Genomic DNA, 25,190 nt, shown 5'->3' with positions numbered 1-25,190 from the left:
CAGGAACTCTGATATTGTCAAGGACAGCTCACAGGCAGCGTACCCCAAGCATTATCACAATAACACAAGAAACAGGAACAGGAGTAGACCCTATGGCCTGTCCAGTCATTCAAAACAATTATGGCTCATCTTGTGCTTCAATTCCACTTTCTCGCCCACTCTGCACATTCTTCAATTCCTTGCAAATCCAAAAATCTTTCCAAGCCTTAAATGCATTCAATGATCGAGCATCCACAAGTCTCTTGGGTAGAGAATTTCAAATATTTACAATCCTCTGAGTGAAGTAATTTCTCCTTACCTGCAGATGAAATATCCAGTGAAGGGACAGAATAAAGCATAGCTGTACAAAAGGATTTCGCTACTATTTACTCACTCATTTAGTTATCTAGCTAATTTACGTTTGCATTCCTCAAAACACGGAATTTGTTTTCTATTTCAAGGATTAGAATGAGATAGATAGACAAACAAACAGAAATATTTCCAAATTCTATTGAGGTCAGAGGTGCAGTCCTCACTCTCTAGCGACTTTTAGATATCTTAAGCATATTTAATGAAGCTGATTTTCCTCTGGGATATAGCAACATGTCTTCAGCATCATCAATTAACCTGTGGAGTTGCCTTCTCCCATGTATAATTTTGGTGAGTGGGGTCAAATTATTTGACCAGATAGTAGGCACACACATTGCTACTGCCTTCTGATCTAGTCTTTAATGGATGTCTAACTACAAACATTGCAGGTGGGGTCACTACACAGAAATTAGCATAGATGGCTGACTGATTCTTTGCCTACTTAAGTCAAGGAGGTTGAGGGCAATTTCTCTGCCATAATTGTATTGAGATGGATAGAAAACTGGTGGGCAGAGAGGAAACAAAGAGTAGGAATTAAAGGGTGCTTTTCAAACGGGCAGGCAGTAACTCCATGGGGTGGCAAAGGGATCAGTGCTGGGACCCCAGGTATTCACAATATATATTAACGATTTGGGTGAGGGAACAAATATAACATCACAACGTTTGCAGATGATATCAAGTTGGGTGGGAGGATGAACTGTGAAGAAGACACAGAGATCCTTCAGGATGTTCTGGATAGGTTGGGTGAGTGGGCAAATCAATGGCAAATGCCATACAATTTGGATAAATGTGAGGTTATTCATGTTGGAAGCAAAAACAAGGTGGCATATTACTATACTGTAAATTGCAAGAGGGGAATGTGTAAATTGCGAAAGGACCTGGGTGTTCTTGTGCACCAGTCATTGAAGGTAACCATGCAGATGTAGCAGATGGTAAAGGCGGCAAATAGAACGTTTGCCTTCATTGTGAAAGGTTTCATGTATAGGAGCAGGGATGTGTTGTTGCAATTATACAGGTCCTTGGTGAGGCCACACCTAGAGTATTGTGTGCAGTTTTGGTCTCCTTTTCTGAGGAAGGATGTTCTTGCTCTCAAGGGAGTGCAGTGAAGGTTTACCAGGGTGATTCTGGGGATGGCGAAACTTATGTATGAGGAGGGGTTAGGGTTGATTTTGCTGGAGTTCAGACGAATGAGGGGGGAATCTCAAAGACTTATCAGATTCTAACAGGAACAGATGGGGCATATGCAAGGAAGATAGCCCCAATGTTGGGGGACTCCAGAATCAGAGTCACAGTCTGAGGATTTAGGGTAGACCATTTAGCGTGGAGGTGAGGAAACATTTCTTCACCCAAAGAGTGGTGAGTCTGTGAAATTCATTACCACAGGAAGTAGTTGATACCAAATCATTGAACAAGGCAGCTGGATATAGCACCTGGTGCAAATGGGATCAAAGGTTATGGGGAAAAGGCAGGATTAGGCTATTGAATTTGATGATAAGCCATGATTGTAATGAATGGTGGAGCAGGCTCAAAGAGCCAAATGTCTTCCTTCTATCTTCTATGTTTCTATGTAACTGCTATTTTCCTCTGAAGTCAACTAACTTTCAGTTAACTCAAAGAATGAACATATTACAAGTATTTGACGAGATCAATTCAATATTTCTAATCTTGTAACCTTATCATTTCTATCTACAATGCATACATACCCTACAGTTAAAATTCACAGACTATCGCAACCACAGTACAAAGCAGTGCAGATTTTTCAAAAACGTGTTTTTTAAAAAAAATTACAAAGTGGCTAATGGGGCAGCCCAAAGAGAACACACAAAGGAATAAGGTCTGAACTCTGGCATGTTCTAAGTTAGCCTATTAAAATTCGGTAGGTATAATTGGTCTTGGATGGAGAGAAAATTAGCAATAGTTATGCACCTGGTTCAGCAGTCCATCTGGCATACATACAGAGTATACTGTAAGCAGAAACACATTGGTAAATGGATGGCTATTATGTGACAATATATGTATGACCAACTATAAGAATATATCTGACACACTGCCCAAATGGCTCATCTTCATATCTGTGCTCCAATCTTAATCAGACAATCTACTAATTCAATACAAGAACAAACCTGATATTCTTCCTTACGCAGAAGCTTCCATATGTGTCTCACTGGTCACTAATGAGTCAAGATTAACTTTTAAATGAATATCACTTCTCAAATATTAGACATTCAACTACTTTTATTCCATATCAAAAGTTTCACTGAAACATGAAGACAAGTCACAAGAAATACCTGAATAGCTGGAACCAGGGTAAAGTAACCAATCAGTATGATAACGAGTTCCGTAGCCACATTCTTCATAATGGACCAACTTTCATTGCTTAAACCTAGACGAGGGTAAATCAGAGGCTTATTACAAAAATGTTAAGTGCATACAAAATACTTCTGGATGGATTTCCATCAATTAGCTTTTATATTCATAAACTTGCTGCTTAATATCTCATTACTGCCTCACTAGTGAACTCGAAAGCCAGAGGTCATGAGCTGACACGCTATGGGAATATACTCAAGTCATCTGCTATGTCAGCTGGGACCACAAAAAAATGAACATGAAAGCCATGGAAATGTCAAGAAAAAAGAAACAGGTCTATAAATGCCCTTCAAGGAAGGGAATGCCCCCCCCCCTACCCCAATGACCCAATTGCTGGCCCCCTGCCCCCCCAGACGTGTCCGGGTCAGACTCGACACCCACTATCCCCCCCCCCCCCCCCCCGGGTAGGTTGACCCCATCCCAATGGCTAGTCCCAATCACTGGCCTCCCTCCCTCTGTCACTGCCAAACGCAGAATGGTGGCAGAACCCCGCATCCCTGTTGATCTCCCCTCAAGAGGCCTTCTCCCTGTAGGCTTCATAACCTTCTGGCCCCATCGCCATGGCACTGCCTGATGCCCAGTGGGCAGTGCCAGGGAACTAGGCTGGTACTGCCTAGCTGGCAAAAGCGAGGGCATCCCTCCCTCCTATCTCCTGGGGGGGACCTCAATAGAGAGGCTAGTGGGCCTGAAGACTTCAGTCCTTGGCCTGTGAATCACACACTAATGGTCATTAGCATAATTTATGCAGCTCCATGCCAATTTCTGGGCAGAGCTGACAGTGCTGGAAATCTGGTGGCTAGAAACGCAGAGGCCATGGAGCCCAGCAGGAAGCCCACTACATGGCCTCCACTTGAATCTGCTGGCCTGCTGCACTGCAGGCTGAGGGAATCACCCCCGTTGTGTTTACTTTGGAGAAAGAAATTGATTTTTGTTTATATTGACAAAGATTTCCCTTGGGGTTTTTGATTAGGTTGACAGGGTTATGTCATAATGTAATTAATGGGAGGAGCTGGGTACGTAGCAGAGAAAAATAGCTCTCAGTTCTTGTTGGGGTTTGTTTAAAGAGAGGTCTGCAAGCTGCTCTGAAACTCAAAATCTCCTTGATGGCTTTAAGGCTTTCTACACTCCTCATAGTAAATATATTTATGATTGCTAACTGTAGCTGAAGTGGAATTTTAGGCCTTTCAGAGAATGTTGCTTATTTGGAACTGAAACAGTGACTTAAAAACTACTGTTCAACTGTTAAGAATTTAGCTGCTTCATTTTGTTAAAAGCTATACTTAAACTGTTTTATTAACTAAATTTTGTTTTACTATAAAAGATCCCTAATTTCAAATTACTCCTGGAGTGAAAGCATTCTACCCTCACATCAATGATAAAACAGAAACATTGTTAGGGTGCAGTCTGGTCTCCTAACGTAATTTGGTATTCTGGTCCAGGGCCCTATCATATGTTTAGCTGAATCAAGCTGTGCCTGAATTTGATGGATTAGGATTTTAATTTGGCCCAATTGGTCTCCTACTCTTTGGTAGGAGTTTGCACTTCGAAATAGAATAGTAAGAGTAGTTCAATTTCAAATGCCTGCAGCTAGTTATTGCCAATGCAGCTCCACCTCCTGAAAATTGAGATGGCAACAAAGTGTCTGAGAAAACAGCCCTTTTGAAATATCCATTTATAGTCATTTATATCCAATTTTATGCTTAAATACAAGATTAATACTTATCCCTATCAACTTTGCTTCAAGTTCTTTTATAATTTTAGCTCCCTTCATTAACTTATGTCAATAAATCTTTTTAATTTTACATTTCACCAAAATTTCTAATTAGTTCAGAGTTGTACACTAGAAATAGGAGCATGAGTAGACTTGTCCAGCCTGCCCCACCAATCAATACGATCATGGATGATCTTGGTCTTAAAATTCCATTTTCCTATCTGCTCCCCAAATGCTTCAATTCCTGCAAGATCAAATATCTATATACCCCAACCTTAAATGTATTCAACAATGAAGTATTCACAACCCTATGGAGGTAGAGATTTCCAAAGATTGACAACACTGGGTGAACTAATTTATTTTCTTCTTGGTCCTAAATGATCAACTTCTCATCCTGAGACTGTGCTACAGGCTTTAAAATTCCACAACCGGTACAAACCTTTCAGCATCCACCCCCCCCCCTCCCGCCCCCACCTCAGCACTGTAGATTTCCATGAGATTGCCTAGTATTCTTCTAAACTCCAGAGCTCAATTTGTTCAGCTTCTCATCATAGATCAAACCCATCATTCCAGGGACCAATATAGTAAATCGCTGCTGTACTACTACTAATTTAAGCTTATCCTTTCTTAAATGTGGCAAGGCTTCTTTATTCTTGTGCTCCAATCCCTTAGCAATAAAGGCCAACGTGCCATTTGCCTTTTAATTGCTTGCTCCACCAACATACTAGCTTTCTGCACTCCTGAACTTAAACACTTAAAAATTTCACATCTTTAAAAACAAAAAAAAATCTGCTTTTCTATTCTTAGGAGCGAAGTGAACAACTTCACAATTCCCTAACTTCTACTCCATCTGCCATCTTGTTGCCCAGTCACTTAATCATTCTGCAGTCTCTGTGTTCTCCCCACAGCTTACCTTCCCATATTCTCCTAATTGCTGAACTATCGTCTGTTGTATTTCATCAGGCTGTTTTGAATCCAATGTCAATACAGACATTCCCTGACTAAAGTTTCACCGGATGCAACCGTTAGCTGTAGATTATGGTTGTGAAAAGGACTGACGAATAAAAAATATTGAAAATGCTGGCAATACAAAGTAGCTTAATCAGTAAGGTTGATGAAACACCTTGACTTGAAATGTTAACACTGTTCCTTTCAGCATTTTCTGTTTACATTTCAACAGTACGTTAATGTTTTGAGTGGAAATGATAAATTACAATTAACAAAGGGTTCCATCCAAAACTTTAATCTATTTCTCTTTTCATCATCAATTAACTGCTTAGTGTTGCCAACTTTCATGTTTTGTTTTGCTTTTTTATTTGCACTAAACAAGAAAAGGAAAAAATTGGGCAATAAATGGCCACTTTGCAATGTATGGATTTAGAATGGGAAGATTGGCATTGGGAAGCAGGTGCTGGCATTCAGAGAGAAACGAAACAAAACATATGCAACTTTAAATAGTACATGTATTTTTTTTACCTTGTGCTATTCGTAGTTTGACTTCAAGATCCACAGGAGTGGAGACAACCGACTTAGTGAGAACGAGGACATTCTCTAGACCAATGACCACAACGAGGTATGGAAAGATCTCACTTTAAAAAGCAACAAACAAACAAGGGAATTAAAAATGATGCTGGAGAAACTACATGTCGATTGGGTGACCCTTTTGCAGAACACCTCTGTTCAGTCTGCAAGAATGACCCAAGCTCTGGCCTGTGATTTTAATTCTGCACCCACTCTGACCTTTTTGTCCTCAGCCTCCGAACTACAACCTGGAGGAATAACAAGCACCTCAGCTTTTCACCAAGCACTTTATAGCATTCTGGATTCAATACTGAATTCAACAGTTCTAGATCATAATCTTTTCCGCACTTTTTTCTGGTTATTTTTCAATTTTTGGATTGCTGCTGTTGGCGATGATTGTACTTTTCCCATTTATACCCTCCTCACAACATGTCTTTACTTGCCAATTATATAGTAGTTGTGTTTAATAATAGGCAGATGATGGGAAATAACTGGGGTTTTACCAAAGCTCATCGAAGTGAACATTAATGTATTGAAACTGCGCTGTGATTGAGGTCAAGTGACATATGCTTGTAATATTTCACTGTCAATAAGTAAAGATTGACTATAATATCATTCTTCACTGATTGCTTTCTAAAATAGAACACTATCACCATTTCCTTTTGCCTTGCACCATCTTCCCCTTATCATTTCATCTCTCCTGTCTTCCATCCTATCATACACCTAAGGTTCTGTCCTCCCCTCCTCGGCCCCACCACTTTCACTGCTTTGCTTACAAAACTGCTACATCTCTAAGTATTCCCACTCCTATTGAGGGGTCATTGAGTGGAAGCAAACTCTGTTCATTTCTCCACAGCTGCTGCTAGGCCTGAGTATTTTCAGCATTTGCAGTTTTTACTTAGTCAGGGACATGTTTTAGATGTGTGGCCCATTAGTAAAAAACTAACCATGTGACAGGATCTTTTCACAAATATGTTGTGAATCATGACAACAAGCAGATTCAGCAATTTCAACCTAAATACTGTACTAATTCAATTTGTATGAAAATGCTTATGGAGTAAGAACAGAAGAGGGAAAGTAGTCCTTATCACAGGAAACTCGCATCTTTTTCCCTTGAACCCCTTCATAATAAAGTCCCAGTCACACAATTTCCCTTTCTAGCCATTACACTAGCTGACAATAATAGTAATAAATCAAATAAAATGACATTGTAAGTGGTTCCTGCTCTTCACTATCTTTTTTTTTAAAATCAAAGCTCTGATTGGTCAAGACATTGTCTGTATGTTAATACACAGGGCCCTGTTCTTTGCAGACAGAAAGAACATGCACAAAAATTACACCTGTTTCAGCGAAACAAAATAAGTGATAGCCATTCACTAGTTCATTCCTCAGTGAATGCCTAATCAGTCGGAGTCAGGCTACCTGGTTTAAATTGTCAAACAATGCTTGGCAGTTAACTGTCAGTCACCATTAATTGCTGCATTCTCCACGACAATGTCTCTACCACCTACAACCAACCAGCACTCTCTTCTCATACTGTATAAAGTTGTTGTTTCCCCAAACTTTGGAATTCCTGATTACCCTATGATGAAAGCTTTGATTGAAAGTCTTTAAATAACACTCAAATTCTGGACCACCAAAAGATTATTTTAGAAGTCAATCGTGTTCGTGCAATGCTAAATCAATGTAAATGGAGTTTAACACTCTTAATTGACACTTACCCACCATTCAAAGTCGGCGTCAGGCCAAAAAGAGTGCACAAACCAACCGACATGAGGAGTGAGCTCAGAACAGTTGCCACTGCTGCAAGTGCAAGACCCCATTTTGATTTCACCATGTCAATCTTTCCTGTAAAATTTCAATACATCATAAAAAGCCATCAAAACAACAGAAAACATGAATTAATCAAAATATATTTATACTGAAAGAATATTGAGTGAGATCGTGGATTTTGCCAAATTTTAATTATATAACTTAATTAACTTTGCAATGAACAGGAAGTTAGATGATAACTGCAACACTCAAAAATTGTGTGGTTTGGAAAAACTATTTCAGGATCAACTAGCACCTTTAGGAGCATGTGAATTGTTATTCATTGAACTACTAGTCTTATTTTCCAACAGAAGTAAGGGAAACAACTTGGTACACATTTAGGAGCGGTCAATAAGTGGTGTTGGGATGTAATCTGCATTACATAACGCAGACTCTATAACGATGGCCTTTTTTTTTACATACAGAAATCATTCGGTCCATCGGGTCTGCACCGACAACAATCTCACCCAGGCCCCATCCCCAAAACCCCACATATTTGCCTCTAAGCTCTCTAACCTATGCACCCTGAGACACTAAGGGGTAATTTAGCATGGCTTATCAACCTAACGTGCACATCTTTGGACTTTTTGGACTTCCCTTTTCATTCTGACTTCATTGTTCTTGGAATAGAAGGTAGATACAGTTATGACACACAAACTCCAGTCAACTGGAATGAGGAAAATCAGATTACAGCTACAATCCCCTGTGTACTATGTTACTCAACTCAAATACCCTACTTATCGGACCAATTGGAGTGAAGAGTAAAATCAGGGGAGTCGGTCTGAACGACTCCCATGCATCACAAGGACCGAGATAAAACATAGAACATTACAGCACAAACAGGCCCTTCGGCCCACTAGTTGCGCCGATCACTTCTATACCTACTAAACCAAAGACCCATCTATAACCCCCAATCCCATTAATCCCATATTCTCATCCAGAAGTCTTTTAAAAGACCCCAGCGAGTTCACCTCCACCACCACCGACGGCAGCCAATTCCATTCACTCACCACCCTCTGAGTGAAAAACTTACCCCTAACATCTCCTCTGTACTTGCTTCCCTGCACCTTGAATCTGTGTCCTCTCGTAGTGACCATTTCAGCCCTGGGAAATAGCCTCTGAGAATCCACCCTATCTATTCCTCTCAACAATACTTGGAGATATCTTTCCTGGATGTCAAAGTCTTGGGACAGTGCTGCTATATTAGAGTTACTGTGATTCTCCACTTAGATTGCTTACCGAACAGCATTTTTAAAATTTTCGCTAATGGATTCAGAATGTACAAAATTCCTGGGTCTGGTTGTTGAACTTTAACCTGGTGTTGTGAGACTTCTTATTCTATTGGCAGAAGCATAGTGCAGCAAGACTACCAGTCACCCATGGGTCAGAGATGCAGACTTAATGCACCTTTGCAAGGTCATTACAATCACTGACGTGGGTAACTCATTTTTTTGTAAGCTTTCAAATAGTGCCATATAACTCCAATGATGGAGATTACGGACTGTAAATGAAGAATAAAAAGGCTAATCAGATTTTCTCAACAGATTCCAGATTACAACTTACTGGTGGAGAAGTAAATATATGCAAACAGAATGATGTACGTTGTGACCAGAGGAATTAGCTCAGCAATGCCAATCTCCTCTTTAAAATGGACATGGACTATCTGATCTTCTCTAAGTGTGCTGTTCGCACTGGGATGAAGTTGCTTCAACCTCAGTCGGAGACTGCTTAAGAATCTGAAAAGAGACAAAATACGTAAGATTGTATCTCAGATCACCTTCAATGGAGTAAAGAATATTTAGTATTTGCAGCGAACAGTCATGATTTTATCCTGTAATTTGTGGCAGTCAATGACAAACAACACCTTTTAAAGACCTTTGAAGACATCCACGAGAAACATTTTGAGAGGGAGACAATAAAAAATGGTCAAGAAGCTTTGAAATGAAGTGATTCAGAATACTGCCCTTTAATTAGAACCTAGCATTGATAAGTTAAGTCCTTCAATTAAAGTAGATATGGCACAGTATGGTTATGGGAATTGGAAATGTCACACAGAACATTAGGGACTGTACTTTTGACATATGGAGTCTAACTGCATTACCAGGGCAAATATTTGTCTTGATTCTAGCCTAAATTAGATATGACCTTGGACAGCTTGAACTGAATACTAATTGGGAAATCCTTATTCCAAGTTGTCCAAAATTGATCCTGCAACCCCAAAATATTTTAAAAACAAAGGAGAGCAATGAAGGTGCACTAAACTGATTCATTTGAGAGGTATAAGCTATAAGAAAAGATTGAGTGGACTAGGCATACGATCCTAGAGTTTAGGCAAATGACAGGTAATCTCATTGAAGCATCTAAAATTCTTTAAGGATTTGATAGTGCTTAATGCTTGGACCATGTTCCCTTGGTTGGGGAATGTGGAACGATGGTTCACAGACTCAAACTATGGAATAGGAAATTAAGAACTGAGATGAGAAGAGCTAGCTTCACTTAAAGGGTCATGAATCTTTGAAATTTTCTACCCAAGAAAGCTGTAGACGCTCAATTGTTGAGCATCTTCAAAAACAAAATCAATATATTTCTAGATGCTAAGAGAATCACGGGATTTGGGGATCAGGCAGAAAGGTGGAATTGAAGTAAAACATCAATCTTGAAGCTCAAAGAGCTGAACAGCCTATTCCTCCTCCTATTTATTATGTAATACCTATTTAAGAAATGATCATAGCTGGAAACGTTCCCCACCAGAATAGGTCAGGAAACAATTAATACATGACTTCCTTGATTAAAAAAATTACATTTAATATTTTGGTAGGATGGTGCTGCAACACCTGAAAATTGTATCAAATGTATAATTTTACCATGATATGAATATTAAGAAATTTAATTTTAGTTGCCCAGTAATCCACAGGAAGTGGCCAGTAGAGGATGCTGCACCCAACTGTGCTGCGCCCTGTTCAACCCATGGGCTGGAACTTGAGAGAATTCCACCTAGTGAGTCAGAAAAACTGTGAGAGAGTTCAACATGGGAAACTTTGAGGCCATTCACTTTGGATCAAAGGAGGATAAATTAAAGCATTTTCTAAATGATGAGAAAAAAAACACAGATTTTGGGGTTGAAGTACAGAAATTTCCAAAAGTTGGTGGAGGGACAAAAATAATTGAATGTGCATGTGAAGAATTGGTCTTCATCTCAACAAGGCTGGGATATAAAAGGATGGAAGTTAAATTACAGCTGTGCAGAGCTCTGGCTGGACCTCATTTTGTATGTAATTCTGGGCACTCAGGAAACAGATGCTGGCCTTAAGAAGGGTCGCAGCACAGATTCACCAGAATGGTTCGGGAACTCAAAGGATTAAATTTTGAAGACAAGATGCATAGACTATGTTGTAATTCTTGAATTTAGAAGATTAAAGGGTAAACTAATTGAGATGTGTAACATGATTAGAGGATTTGTAGGATAGTTAAAGGGGAAATATTTCATCTGAAGAGAACACAACAGGGCATTGCCTCACCTTCAAATAAGAGATCTGCCATTGGGTCAATGTCAAAAAGCATGTCTACACACAAAGGGTGGTGGAAATTTGAGATTGATATTTATTTATTAGGCATGCGTATAAATGGTTACAGAACAAAGGTAAATAGATGAACTTAAGATGCAAATCAACCATGATCTAACCAAATGGCAGAACAGCTTCAACAGGTTGAGACATTCACACCTTTTATGTTTCATATCTTCACTTCCTTTTACTTCATTCTTATCTTCATGTCTTTCTCCTACAACTTTGGCAAAGACTGCCAATTGGTGAAAATGACTTTTAAACTTGTCTCTTTCCTTCTGTCTCTCCTTCCTTGCATACATTTTAAATGATCAGATCTCTGCAAATTTCACCAGATGGATTACTTTTCCAGTTCCCTCTCACCCTAAGAAAGTTGTTTTCCTTTGGAAAATCAAAGCTGCATGGCAAAGTGTAGACAAGTATGCAAACACTTGACCACAGAAAAGTGCATTCAGCCAATTTACCTCACTTGAGCACCACTCTAGACTGAGTTTTGCTAAAACTGGGAAATCTTCTAATACGCAAATTATGTCAGCTTTTGAATAAAGAGCTCACCTCGAATGATACTCCTGCAGGATGATGGTGACAGCATAGGATACCAGTCTTTTGCGATTGTGTAAACTGACTCCACTGTGCTTCCCAGGAATTCCAAACAGCAAGTCTATACACATCAATTGAGAGTATTAATTCTGTAGTCTACCATTCAGAACTGCAACACATTCTAATACATTTGTTAGATAGTTTAAGCATGGTCTTCCCTAATCTAATTATAATTTCTTTAGTGTCTCAGCTATCCTAACTTTTTCAACGCCTTTACCCTTTGCCAAGTATTTCTCATTTTTCTCCCCTCTATTTGCTCTGAAGTCAATACCTCAATGAAATCCCAGCTCACTTCACTGAGGTACAGAAGAGGGTCATTCACGTATGAAACTCAGTGAGAGTTAGAATGTTATCTCATTATGCTGGAATCTATTCTTACAACATTACTCATACATTCTTCCAATAGGGTTTGCTAAATAATTACCAGGAGCAGGGCAATCAGCCCAATTTCTCCTCTCCAATCGCAACTGCCATATGCCTCAAGATCAGCTTATTCAACCTGGGTTAGGAATCAAACCTGTTCTGTTTGGCTTTGCAATGGAGACCTGAGCTCCAAGTCATTAGAATAATCTCAACATTTAACAAGCAAATTTCATACACACAGCAGCGACATTCAAGTTTAAAGTTTATTTTTTGCATCACTAGGCAGCTTACATTAACATTGCAATGAAGTTACTGTGAAAATCCCCTAGTCCCCACACTCCAGTACCTGTTCAGGTACACAGAGGGAGAATTTAGCATGGCCAATGCAACAAACCAGCACGTCTTTCAGACTGTGGGAGGAAACCACAGCATCTGGAGGAAATCCACGCAGACACGGGGAGAACGTGCAGACTCTGCATCGACAGTGACCCAAGCTGGGACAGCAGTGCTAAACACGGTGCCACCATGCTGCCCCACATTATCACTGATACAAATGGGATGCAATATAAATCAAATCATAGAGGTAATCAAATGCGTAATAATGCCAACTGACACAGGCAGCATTATACTGCACAGCTGGCACAGATTTCAGTCTCACTCTAGGGTAAGGATTTTCTGGCCCTAAAGATTTGGCCATACCACCATAGGTCCATTAACTTTTGATGGTATTGGATGATCCTGCTACTAGGCAGGGCCAGAAAATCCTACCTGAAAGCTTAACATACTATACTTGCAGAAGTATTACACTGCAACAGTTGCATAAAATGCATTTATTTGTGACTTTAAAGCCCCATTTACCAATCTGACCAGACAGATACTAAAGACCCCTCCAAAAATGAGCAGAAAATTGTCCAGAGGTCTTGGCCCTTAACCAATAGTACCAAAAATAAATTAACTGGCAATGTAACTCATTGTTTGGCATGATCCTGATAGGCACAAAAAATAGGTTCACCTTTGTGTGGGTGCAGGTTGGGCTGGTGGTGGCAGGGTTGGATATTGAACAGGAAATAGTGGCGATATTAAGGGAGTTGGCTAGAGGTGCTGTCAATGGGATAAGGGCTGACAGCTTTGCCATTGGCTGCAGCTCAGTTGGTTGGGTGAAGGCAAAAATATTCAGCATTTGAAGTGAATGGGGTACATATGGCAATTGGAGAAGATTGTTGACATATGATGGAAAGCTGTCATGAGTGTTTGAATACAGATGAGCAACCACAAATCCAGGAATCCAAAAGGCAGGCACAGTGGATGCCGCAAACAAAATAAAACAGCAAATTCTGGGAATACTCAACTGGTCAGGCAATATCTGTGGAGAGAGAACAGAATTAACGTTTCAGATCAATGGTCTTTCATCAGACCTTGAAAAGAATCAAAGCTACCTTTGAGCGAAGCAGAAGTTTGGAGAGTTTTCGGCTCGTATTGGTGAATAGTACGAATGATATCGGGATCAGCATCGAAGTGACCACGGTCATTCTTCCAGAAGTTAGCTGGCGAGATGAGGAGGCAGCCATGTTCAGGAAGTAGACTCCGTAACTTCTTTAACCCAGGCAGTAGATCAGTGACCTGGAGGCAGACACTCTCGAGGCCTTTGGTGCCAACACTGTCAATGATAAAAAAAAATACAAGTTTCAACCAGCACACAAAAAGAATCATTTTTTCCTTGTGTCAACATCATGTTTAGGTGTTGGTGAGAATTTGTAGCACCTGTAAGTGCTTTGTTTATAGAATTATAGAACAATGCAGCACAGAAGGAAAGGCTGACCCTAAAATTATTGGAGTTTAGCAGAGTGAGAGATAATCTTACTGAACCTATAAGATTCTGAGGGGGCTTGAAAGGGCAGATACTGAGAAGTTTCCCTTCAAGGGGGAACTAGGGGACACTCTTTCAAATTAAAGGGTCTTCCATTTAAGTTGGAAATGAGGAGAAATTTCATCTCTCAGCGTGATTAGTCTGTGGAACTCATTATTTCTGACATCAGTGGAGACTAGGCCATTAAATTTATTCAAGGCCAAGTTTGGCTGACTCCCTTGTAGATCAGAGATATCAGGTTTTTGGCAACTGGCAAGAAAGTGGTGTGGAGCCACAATTAAATCAGCCATCCCCTTATTGAATAAAACCAACATATACTAGAGATACTCAACAAGTCAGGCAGAAAGTATGGAAGGAAACAGAATTAATGTTTCAGGTTGATGACCTTCCTTCTGTTCTGATAAAAACAATCTTTAAGCCAGGGAGAGGGGCAGAGAAGAATGAAAGAAAATATCTTTCATAGGGTGACAGACAAGAGAGTTAATTAACAAATGATTTCATAACACTAAAGCCAAAGTTTAAAAAAAACAAATGCTGTGTCAGGACGAGGCACGAATGGTGATTTGGCAGCCATCTAAATCCACCGATCAAAGAAACAAATCAGCATAAAGACCCAAGAACAAGGTGGAGACAGGTAATGATGAAAAGTTTTTGAACTAATCCTGAGTCCAGAAAGCTGCAGAGTGCAGAGACAACATATGAGATGCTGTTCCTTGAGCTTACATTGAGCTTCAGTGGAACACAGTTGGACAGAAAGGTTTGAGTAGATGTGACAGTTTGGGGTTGTGCTAGCAGACTGAACTGAAGTTTTTCACAAAGCAAACAACCGGTCTACATTTGATCTCCCCAGTGTAGGAGGAGACTACATTATCAACAGTGATAATGAATTGAATGACATAAAAGTACTTCACAGTTTTACTTGGAAGAAGTGGTTCTATCTTCTTCACACAGAGTGGAGGGAATGTGGAATGAGCTGCTGGCCAAAGTGGTAAACGCGGAGTCACTTTTAAATTTAAGAAAAACTTGGACAGGTACATGGATGAGAGGGGTGTGGAGGGATATGGTCCAAGTGCAGGTCAGTGGGACTAGGCATAGACAAGAAGGGCCAAAAGGCCTGTTTTCTGAGCTGTAAATTTTCTGTGGTTTCTATGGTTCTAAGCGTTTGGGGTTGAGGATAAGGTGGTTGGAGGTGAAAGAACCTATTTTGCATCTCCTGCACTTGCACAGAAAGGTGCCATTGGGAAGGGACTGGTCATTGGGGTGACTGAGAAATGTACCAAGATTTTGTAGAGAGAATGGTCTCTTTAGCATGCTGAAAGCAAAGGATAGGAAAGGTGTGTGTGGTAGTGGTATCACACTGGAGTTTATGAAAATGGTTGAGGATAATCTGTTGATTACAGAGGCTGGTGGAGCAGAAGGGTACAAGAAAAATCCTATCATGGTGCTGCAAGGGAGGGAAGGGATGTGAGCAAAAGCAAAATTACACATTGTAGAAGTTCCTATCAACTATGCTGGGTGGGAATCCTCAGTTGAGCAAAAAGAAAAACGGACTTGAAGCCACTTGACAATATATTGAATGGGTAAATGGCCACTTTCTGCTCTTATTTCTTACATTACTAATGGTCATTGAAGGGTGTACATCTCCCTCCAGTTGGAAAAACATTTAGCACACTTCACTGTTTTCTAGCCAATTTTGTATCTGTAGGGTACATAGAACATAGAACATAGAACATTACAGCGCAGAACAGGCCCTTCGGCCCACGATGTTGCGCCGACCAGTTACAAAAACAATGACCCACTAGCCTATACCAATCCCTTTTCGTCCATAAACCTATCCAGAGATCTCTTAAACGCCCCCAAACTAGACGCATTTACAACTGCAGCAGGCAGGGCATTCCAATCCCTCACCACCCGCTGGGTAAAGAACCTACCCCTGACATCCGTCCTGTAGCTACCCCCCCTTAATTTAAAGCCATGCCCCCTCGTGCTAGCTTTCTCCATCCGAGGAAAAAGGCTATCACTATCCACCCTATCTAAACCTCTAATCATCTTATATGTTTCAATAAGATCCCCTCTTAGCCGCCTTCTTTCCAACGAAAACAACCTCAAATCCCTCAGTCTCTCCTCATAGGACCTCCCCACCATACCAGGCAACATCCTAGTAAACCTCCTCTGCACCCTCTCCAACGCCTCCACATCCTTCTTGTAATGCGGGGACCAGAACTGCACACAGTACTCCAAGTGCGGCCGCACTAGAGTAGTGTACAGTTGCAACATTACACTGCGACTCCTAAATTCAATCCCCCTACCAATAAACGCCAGGACACCGTACGCCTTCTTGACAACCTTATCTACTTGATTCCCAACTTTCAGGGATCTATGTACACACACACCTAGATCCCTCTGTTCATCCACACTATTCAAAGTCCTCCCGTTAGCCCTATACTCGACACATCTGTTGCTCCTACCAAAGTGAATTACCTCACACTTCTCCGCATTAAATTCCATCCGCCACCTCTCGGCCCAGCTCTGCAACCTATCTAAGTCTCCCTGCAGACTATGACACCCTTCCTCACAATCTACCACACCTCCAACTTTGGTGTCATCAGCAAATTTACTAATCCACCCAACTATACCCTCATCCAGATCATTAATAAAAATTACAAACAACAGTGGCCCCAAAACAGATCCCTGAGGCACACCACTCGTAACTGCACTCCATGATGAATATTTACCATCCACCACCACCCTCTGTCTCCTATCCGATAGCCAATTCCTGATCCAACTTCCTAGATTACCCACAATCCCATACATCTGCATTTTCTGCAGAAGCCTACCATGGTGAACCTTATCGAACGCCTTACTAAAATCCATGTATACCACGTCAACTGCCTTACCCCCATCCACCTCTTTGGTCACCTTCTCAAAAAACTCAATAAGGTTAGTAAGGCATGACCTACCCGCTACAAAACCATGCTGACTATTTCTAATCAATTCATTACACTCCAAATAACTATAAATCCTATCCCTAATAATTTTTTCTAAAACCTTGCCCACAACAGAAGTAAGACTCACCGGTCTATAATTCCCGGCAAAGTCTCTGTTCCCCTTCTTAAACAATGGGACAACATTCGCTATCCTCCAATCCTCCGGGACTACACCAGAGACCAATGACGACCTGAAGATCTGAGCCAGAGGCTCTGCCATCACCTCTCTAGCCTCCCAGAGAATCCTAGGGTAGATCCCATCCGGACCAGGGGACTTATCTATTTTCAGCCCCTCAAGAATTTCCAGCACATCCTCTTTATCAACCGTAATACTGTCTATTTTACACCCCTGCAACCCAATGTCCTCCTCAGCTATATTCATGTCCCCTTGCGTGAACACCGAAGAGAAATATTGGTTCAATACTTCTCCAATCTCCTCCGGTTCCACACACAACTTCCCCCTGCTGTCTGTAACTGGCCCTAATCTTGGCCTGACCAACCTTCTGTTCTTGACATACCTATAGAACGCCTTAGGATTCTCCTTAATCCTATCAGCCAAAGTCTTCTCATGTCCTCTTTTAGCCCTTCTCAACTCACTCTTCAACTCCCTCCTAGCCAATCTAAAGCTTTCTAGTGCACTATCTGAGCCCTCCAATCTCATCCGAACATAAGCCTCCTTTTTCTTTTTAACCATCGACTCAACTCTTTTAGTGCACCACGGTTCCCTAGATCTACCAAATCCACCATGCCTGACAGGGACATACCTATCAAGGACTCGCAGTAGTTGCTCCTTGAAAAAACTCCACATTTCAGACGTTCCCAGTCCCTGTAATCCCCTAATCCAATCCATGCTTCCTAATTCACTCCTGATAGCCTCATAATCGCCCTTACCCCAGCTAAAATTGCTGACCCGAGGTTCATGCCTATCTCTTCCCATCACTAAGGTGAACGTAACCGAATTGTGGTCACTATCACCAAAATGCACACCAACTTCCAAGTCTAGCACCTGGTCTGGCTCATTTCCCAGCACCAAATCCAATATAGCCTCACCTCTAGTTGGCCTGTCTACATACTGAGACAAAAAACCTTCCTGCACGCTTTGTACAAACACTGACCCCTCTAGCGAGCTAGAACTATAGCAACTCCAATCAATATTCGTAAAGTTAAAGTCCCCCATAACAATTACCCTATTACTTTCACTCCTAACCAGGATTGTCTCCGCAATCCTTTCCTCAACCTCTCTAGAACTTTTAGGAGGTCTATAAAAGACTCCCAACAGGGTGACCTCTCCTCTCCTATTTCTAATCTCCGCCCATACTACCTCAACTGACAAGTCCTCATCAAACTTTCTCTCCGACACTGTGATACAGTCCTTGACTAGCAATGCTACCCCACCCCCCCTTCTACCTTCTTCTCTACTCCGACTAAAGCATTTGTACCCCGGAACCTGCAACATCCATTCCTGACCCTGCTCTATCCATGTCTCAGAAATGGCCACAACATCAAAGTCCCACATTCCTCTTTAAATGAAGGGCAAGGCTAGATGACTTGGGACACTGAGGCCCAAGTCAAGAAGCAGGAGGAGGCACATGACATCCATAGGCAGTTGGGATCAAGTGGATCCCTTGTAGAGTATAGAGCGTGTAGGAATAGAATTGAGAGAGAAATCAGAAGGGCAAAAAGGGGACACGAGATTCTTTTGCCTTATCTGCCAAAACAAAGTCCAAAAGTCTTCTACAAATACAAAAAGGGCAAAAGAGTAACAAGAGAGAGAGTAGGGCCTCTTAAGGATCAACAAGGTCATCTATGAGCAGATCCACAAGAGATGGGTGAGATCCTAACTGAATATTTCTCATCAGTATTCACTGTTGAGAAAAGCATGGATGTTAGGGAACTTGGGGAAATAAATAGTGATGTCTTGAGGAGTATACATATTAGTGAGGTGGTGGTGCTGGAAGTCTTAAAGTGCATCAAGGAAGATAAATTCCCAGGACCTGATGGAGTGTATCCCAGGACACTGGGAGGCTAGGGAGGAAAGTGTGGATACCCTGGCAGAGATATTTGTATCATCGATAACCACAGGTGAGATGCCTGAAGACTGAAGGGTAGCAAATGTTGTGCCTTTGTTTAAAAAGGGCCGCAGGGAAAAGCTTGGGCACTACAGGCTGGTGAGCCTCACATCTGTAGTGGTAAGTGGTTAGAAGGTATTTTGAGAGACAGGATCTACAGGCATTTAGAAACCAAAGGACTGATTAGGGACAGTCAGCACGGCTTTGCGAGTGGAAAATCATGTCTTACAAATTTGATTGAGTTTTTTAAAGGGGTGACCAAGAAGGTAGGTGAGAGCAGTACAGTTGATGTTGTCTACATGGACTTTAGCAAGGGCTTTGACAAGGTACCATGTGGTAGGTTGTTGCGTAAGGTTAAATCTCACAGGATCCAGGATGAGGTAGCCAAATGGATATAAAATTGGCTTGATGACAGAAGACAGAGGGTGGTCATAGAGGTTGTTTTTCAAATTGGAGGCTTGTGACCAGTGGTGTGCTTCAGGGATCGGTGCTGGGTCCAGAGTCATTTGTCATTTATATTAATGATTTTGATGGAAATTTAGGAGGCTTGGTTAATAAGTTTGCAGATGACATCAAGATTGGTGGCATAGTGGACAGCGAAGGTGGTTATCTTCGATTGCAATGGGATCTTGATCAATTGGGCCAGTGGGCTGACGAATAGCAGATGGAGTTTAATTTAGATAAATATGAGGTGATGCATTCTGGTCAAACGAACTAGGGTAGGACTCAGTTAATGGTGGGGCGTTGGAGAGAGTTATCGAACAAAGAGATCTCAGGGTACAGGTTCATAGCTCCTTGAAAGTGGGTCACAGGTGGACAGAGTGGTGAAAAAGGCATACAGCATGCTTGATTTCATTGGTCAGGACATTGAACACACGAGTTGGGACATCTTGTTGAAGTTGTATAAGACATTGGTAATGCCACACTTGGAATACTGTGTACAGTTCTGGTCACCCTATTATAGAAAGGATATTATTAAACTAGAAAAAGTGCAGAGAAGATTTACTAGGATGCTATTGGGACTTGATGGTTTGAGTTATAAGGAGACTGGATAGACTGGGGCTTTTTTCTTTGGAGCGTAGGAAGCTTAAGGGTGATCTGACAGAGGTCTATAAAATAATGAGGGGCATAGATCAGCTAGATAGTCAATACCTTTTCCCAAAGATAGGGGAGTCTAAAATTAGAGAGCATAGGTTTAAGGTGAGAGGGGAGAGAGGAGAGAAACAAAAGTGTCCAGAGGGACAATTTTTTCACAGAGGGTGGTGAGTGTCTGCAACAAGCTGCCAGAGGTAGTAGTGGGGGTGAGTACAATTTTGTCTTTTAAAAAGCACTGAGACAGTTATATGGGTAAGATGGGTGTAGAGGGATATGGGCCAAACGCAGGCAACTGGGACTAGCTTAGTGGTAAAAACTGGGTGGGGTGGACAAGTTGAACCAAAGGCTGTACACGTCTATGACTACTACTTCAACTCCATTTTGTCCCTTTAGTTTCAATTTTATAGCAAGTCAAATACATGCTACTTAAAGAACCTTTTCAAAGTGTACATAGACATCAGCTTCATTCCCCTCATTTACTTTGTGCATGCAACATTTTCAAACCTACTCTCAATTTACAATAATTTTAACAAATAATCCTATCAGTAATTTAAGGGATCCACAAAAAACACTGATCCATAAAAGGCAAAGAATGTGAGATTATTTTAATGAATGAAATAGTAGCACAATCTCAATTCTATAATATTACATCAATAATTGGTTATTAGACTTAAAATCACAAATGAAGAGGATGACCCAATTGCACATTCATCTCATGTGTTTCAGGCACACTAAATAAATGAGATTTATCGCAAAGAAATGTCACACCATCAGGCCGCAATTTAACAATTTCTAACATTTTCTGTTTTTCTTCAATATTTCACCTGTCAAGATCCCACAAAAAAACTACAAGATAAATGATGAGTTAATTTGTTTTAGTATTGTTACTAGGAGCTAAATGTTGGCGAGGACTAATTACCTTTCTTTAAACAGCACTATGAAAAATTTATGCTGATCTGAGGGACCAGATGGAACAACAGCTGAACATCTCATCTAAGGTGGGCACCTCTTACAAGAAAACACTCCGTTACACTGAAGGGTCAGCATAATTAGGTTACTTGAGTCCTCAAGTGCAGTTTGAGCCAATCACACACCGTCTTAGAGGCGAGACTGTTACCATAAAAACACAGCTGGCATCTTGGTCAAGCAGCTTGGATCAATTTTTAAAATAAAAAATTGGCATTACTGTTGCCCAGATAGCTAAACACATTTTCTTGCACAAAGGGTTGTTAGGTTCAGCCCGGCTGACTTGGAAGGACTCTGATTTGATCAGTTTTTCTGTATTACCTGATTTCAGCTGCAATGGCAATGATGGTGCTATAATTGGTCTCTGGATTCTTGGAAAAATCAGCTCCACCAGGTTCATGGTGAACGTTCACCAGGTTGATACTGGAGATGAGGGGGTTAGCTTATGAGGAAAGCTTGAGTAGATTGGGCCTGTGCTCAAAGTTTAGAAGGCTGAGGGGTGATCTTATAGAGACATATAAGATAATGAAGGGGCTAGATAGGGTAGAGGCAGAGAGCTTCTTTCCACTTAGAAAGGAAACAAGAACTAGAGAACAGAGCCTCAAAATAAAGAGGAGTCAGTTTAGAACAGAGTTGAGGAGGAATTTCTTCTCTCAAAAGGGTAGTAAATCTCTGGAATTCTCTGCCCCTTGAAGCGGGAGGCTATTTCGTTGAATATGTTTAAGTCACAGGTAGATAGATTTCTGATCAATAAGGGAATTAAGGGTTATGGGGAGCAGGCAGGTTAGTAGAATTGAACCACTTTCAGATCAGCCATGATCTCACTGAATGGCGGGGCAGGCTCGTGGAGCCAGATGGCCTACTCCTGCTCCTATTTCTTATGTTCTTGATTGCTAACCAACAATTGATTGTGTGAATTTTTTTAATTAGTCACAAATAGGCTTACATCATACTGTAATGAAGTTACTGTGAAAATCCTCTAGTTGCCACTGCGTTGAGGGAGAATTTAGCATGGCCAATTCACCTAACTCGCACATCTTTGGACTGTGGGAGGAAACCCACACAGACACGGGGAGAATGTGCAAACTCCACACAGGCAGTGACCCAAGCTAGGAATCGAACCCAGGTCCCTGGTGCTGTGAGGCACTGCTAATCACAGTGCCGCCCCATATATATCTGGTGAGGATATGACAAGACCTTATTGTAATGTCCTCTGCAATTGAAGTCTACACCACTTGGGTGTAATGCCGAATGCAACCAATGTTCACACATTAAAGGAGCTAGATTAATGGCTTATGCAGAAAAGTGAGCGAGAAATAAAACTACCTACCAACTACACCAATTCACTCTATTTACTTTTCTTGCTCATTTTGTTATTTTCCGTCTTTTCTGCAGATATCTACAAGCTCAAAGAACTTGATACAAAAGCAAAACTAATCTGGGTCACATTTGGAATTAAGATTTCAGTTGAATTGCTCTAACCAAATGTGCAATAGAGCCACGAGCTCTGAAATTCTGTGTCGTGACAGTATGAATGATTAACTACCTGTCTTGAAAGACGTGATTTCTTACTTCTTCCACCAGCTGAAAAACTTTTGATAGGGGAGCACGAAATACATCCACAGCAATTAGGTTTTTGTTCCAAGGGGATACAATAGCTTTTACAAATATCTGCTGGATATATGCAACCGGAGGTCCAACATACTAGAAAGAAAAAAGACACAGAAATTATCATGCCCTTTTGAAAATTAAGTGCATTAACGCTGGACTTCAAACAACACAAATATTGCTGTACACAAAATGGTCAAGACATAATGTTGAATAACAAAGTTGAAAATAGCAAAGTACATTTCCAAATACATCTTTTGGGGTTTAAAACAGAATTACGAACAGATTTGAGCAAATCAGTTCATTTCCTGGAAACAGTCTGGGAAGCAGTATGATCTGGGTCTTCCAAGTGGTCTGGATCTTAAAATAGCCAGGAATCAAGTTGGTCAGTGTATGTTGTGATCACAGAACTAGAGGCCATGTAAAGATTTTTTTGAAAAGTTTCAAGTGACTGGTATAACAGAACGGTTGATGGGCAATTGCACAGGAAGGTCATGAATGCAGTGTACATGTTGGGAATTTGGTGAATGAGAATTCAGTCACAAGTGGGAGGGAAGTGCTTGCCTTTTACCTTCAGTCCTTGGAATGTAGTAACTCAGCTAAGGACCCTTTCCAGTGCACCAAACAGAAGGCCTGCTACTGTGGCTTACAGCTAGACAGTCTATACCTTGTGACCTACAATGCCAGTTCAGGTTGAACAGCTGGTTTAAAAACCCTCGCTGTTTCTCATTGGGCAAGCCTCTGCTCACTAAATAAGAAAGCTCATACTTTTCAAAGTTCATGGGGAGATCTATTGATGATGGCCTTCATAGCCATCATAACAGGATGGTTCATATCACAAGTAAATATTTAATTTATTCTCTGTTTTACTTCAAATATATCAAGTTTTTCAGGTGCCATGTTTTACAAAGTCAGCGACCTTAATTTTCATGGTTCTTGATATTTTGGTGTTGATCTCAAATTTTATACCTGTTCTGCTATTTTATACTTGTCCTGCAATCAAGACATTTCCTCCTATGTCTCCCCTTTGTTCTAAAACCCTCAATTTTCCTGTCACTACCAGATGTTCTAGCTTCTGTTTCCTTAAGTATATACCCAAAGGACTTCAGTTATTTCTTCTCCATCATTTGCAGAAGTTCTTGTATACTGGCTTTCCTCAAAATTTCCCCATTAGTTACCTTGTCCTCACTAGATGTCTCAGAAGCTACTTCTCTCTTGCCTTAATTTACCTTTCATTGTATTGCTTATATTTCAACTTTCACATCCAGACAGTAACATTGATCAGATGTAGTATTTTAATAATCTCACTCTGTTTCCCATAGAGATGTTCTTATTTCTCAAGTGGTTTAACATTTTAAAGTTTGTTTTACAAGTGTACTGTGCTTCCTGATCACTACTTCTATCAAAAGTTATTAGGATACCCAAATAGGAAAATTATTCTATTTGCCTTTTTTCCCAATTCCACTGTTATTTTATGTTGTCCTTTTCTTTGATATTATCAAGCATAATGTTTTGCTGAAGTTTAATGTGATCCCATCTGTCACTGTTGGTTACAATTTTATCCACAAGCCTTTGTGGATTTTCTTCTATCATAATTATTATGGCAACAACATACCACAAATTATTTATATTCTGGCCACTCTGGATATCTTAAAATCAATTCACTGTGGAGACTGAAAAGATTTGGAGACCAACCAAAACTCTGGGCAAGATTTTCTGGCCTCCCCACTGCGTGTTTCTCACGCAGAGGTGGCACGCCTGAATCCACCCTTGTTGCTGGGAAACCTGTGGCAGGGGTGTGCCATCAGTCAAATTGGAAGATCCATCTGACGTGAACAGCCGCAAAGTTACAACACTTGTTGCACTCCTCTTTATAGAAATTCATTCTCTGTATTTATTCTTTACTCTGACTTCTGTTGTTTGGTCCCAGTATGTATTCCAAAGTCTTTCCCTTCCATGTCCAAATTAGATAACCTCACTGTTAAATGCCTTGGTGTAAACTATAAAACATAGGTGTACATCTTTTTGGCCCTCTATTGCTCTCTCCATTATAGTTTTCAACACAAATGTTTTTCTTCCTTTTCCTACAAAGGAATCTTGTTCTTCTGATATAAGTGGTTTAATTCTGCCTCATGCTCTCATCAGGATGATTTTCGGAATGATTTTGATGATCTGATTCATGACATTGTGGGAATAGAGACCATGAAAGGTGGGGAGTGAAAAGAAATGAGATAGAAATAGGAAAACATAACACGCACGGCACAGACACAGATCATTCAGCGCAACCACTCCACGCTGCTCTTTATGCTTCAC

At 40.8% G+C, this 25,190-nt stretch overlaps 1 protein-coding gene across 1 annotated transcript in view; it reads right to left on the bottom strand.

Moving 5' to 3' along the window:
* The window catches only part of scap (SREBF chaperone), a 170,699-nt gene that overhangs the window by 51,409 nt on the left and 94,100 nt on the right, over positions 1–25,190 (bottom strand). Inside the window, exons 4-10 of the mRNA XM_080194528.1 lie at positions 22,816–22,973; positions 13,722–13,942; positions 11,878–11,983; positions 9,323–9,495; positions 7,669–7,795; positions 5,903–6,015; positions 2,637–2,731 (exon numbers count right to left, since the gene is read on the bottom strand). Of these exons, the coding sequence (XP_080050654.1) occupies positions 2,637–2,731; positions 5,903–6,015; positions 7,669–7,795; positions 9,323–9,495; positions 11,878–11,983; positions 13,722–13,942; positions 22,816–22,973 (993 nt within the window). The remainder of the gene's footprint in view (positions 1–2,636; positions 2,732–5,902; positions 6,016–7,668; positions 7,796–9,322; positions 9,496–11,877; positions 11,984–13,721; positions 13,943–22,815; positions 22,974–25,190) is intronic.

This window comes from Carcharhinus amblyrhynchos, chromosome 8 (assembly GCF_965287045.1).
Source record: "Carcharhinus amblyrhynchos chromosome 8, sCarAmb.v2.hapA, whole genome shotgun sequence".
Taxonomy (NCBI): Eukaryota; Metazoa; Chordata; class Chondrichthyes; order Carcharhiniformes; family Carcharhinidae; genus Carcharhinus; species Carcharhinus amblyrhynchos.
Note: the sequence above shows the minus strand (reverse complement) of the source record. Positions and strands in the feature narration are given on the sequence as shown.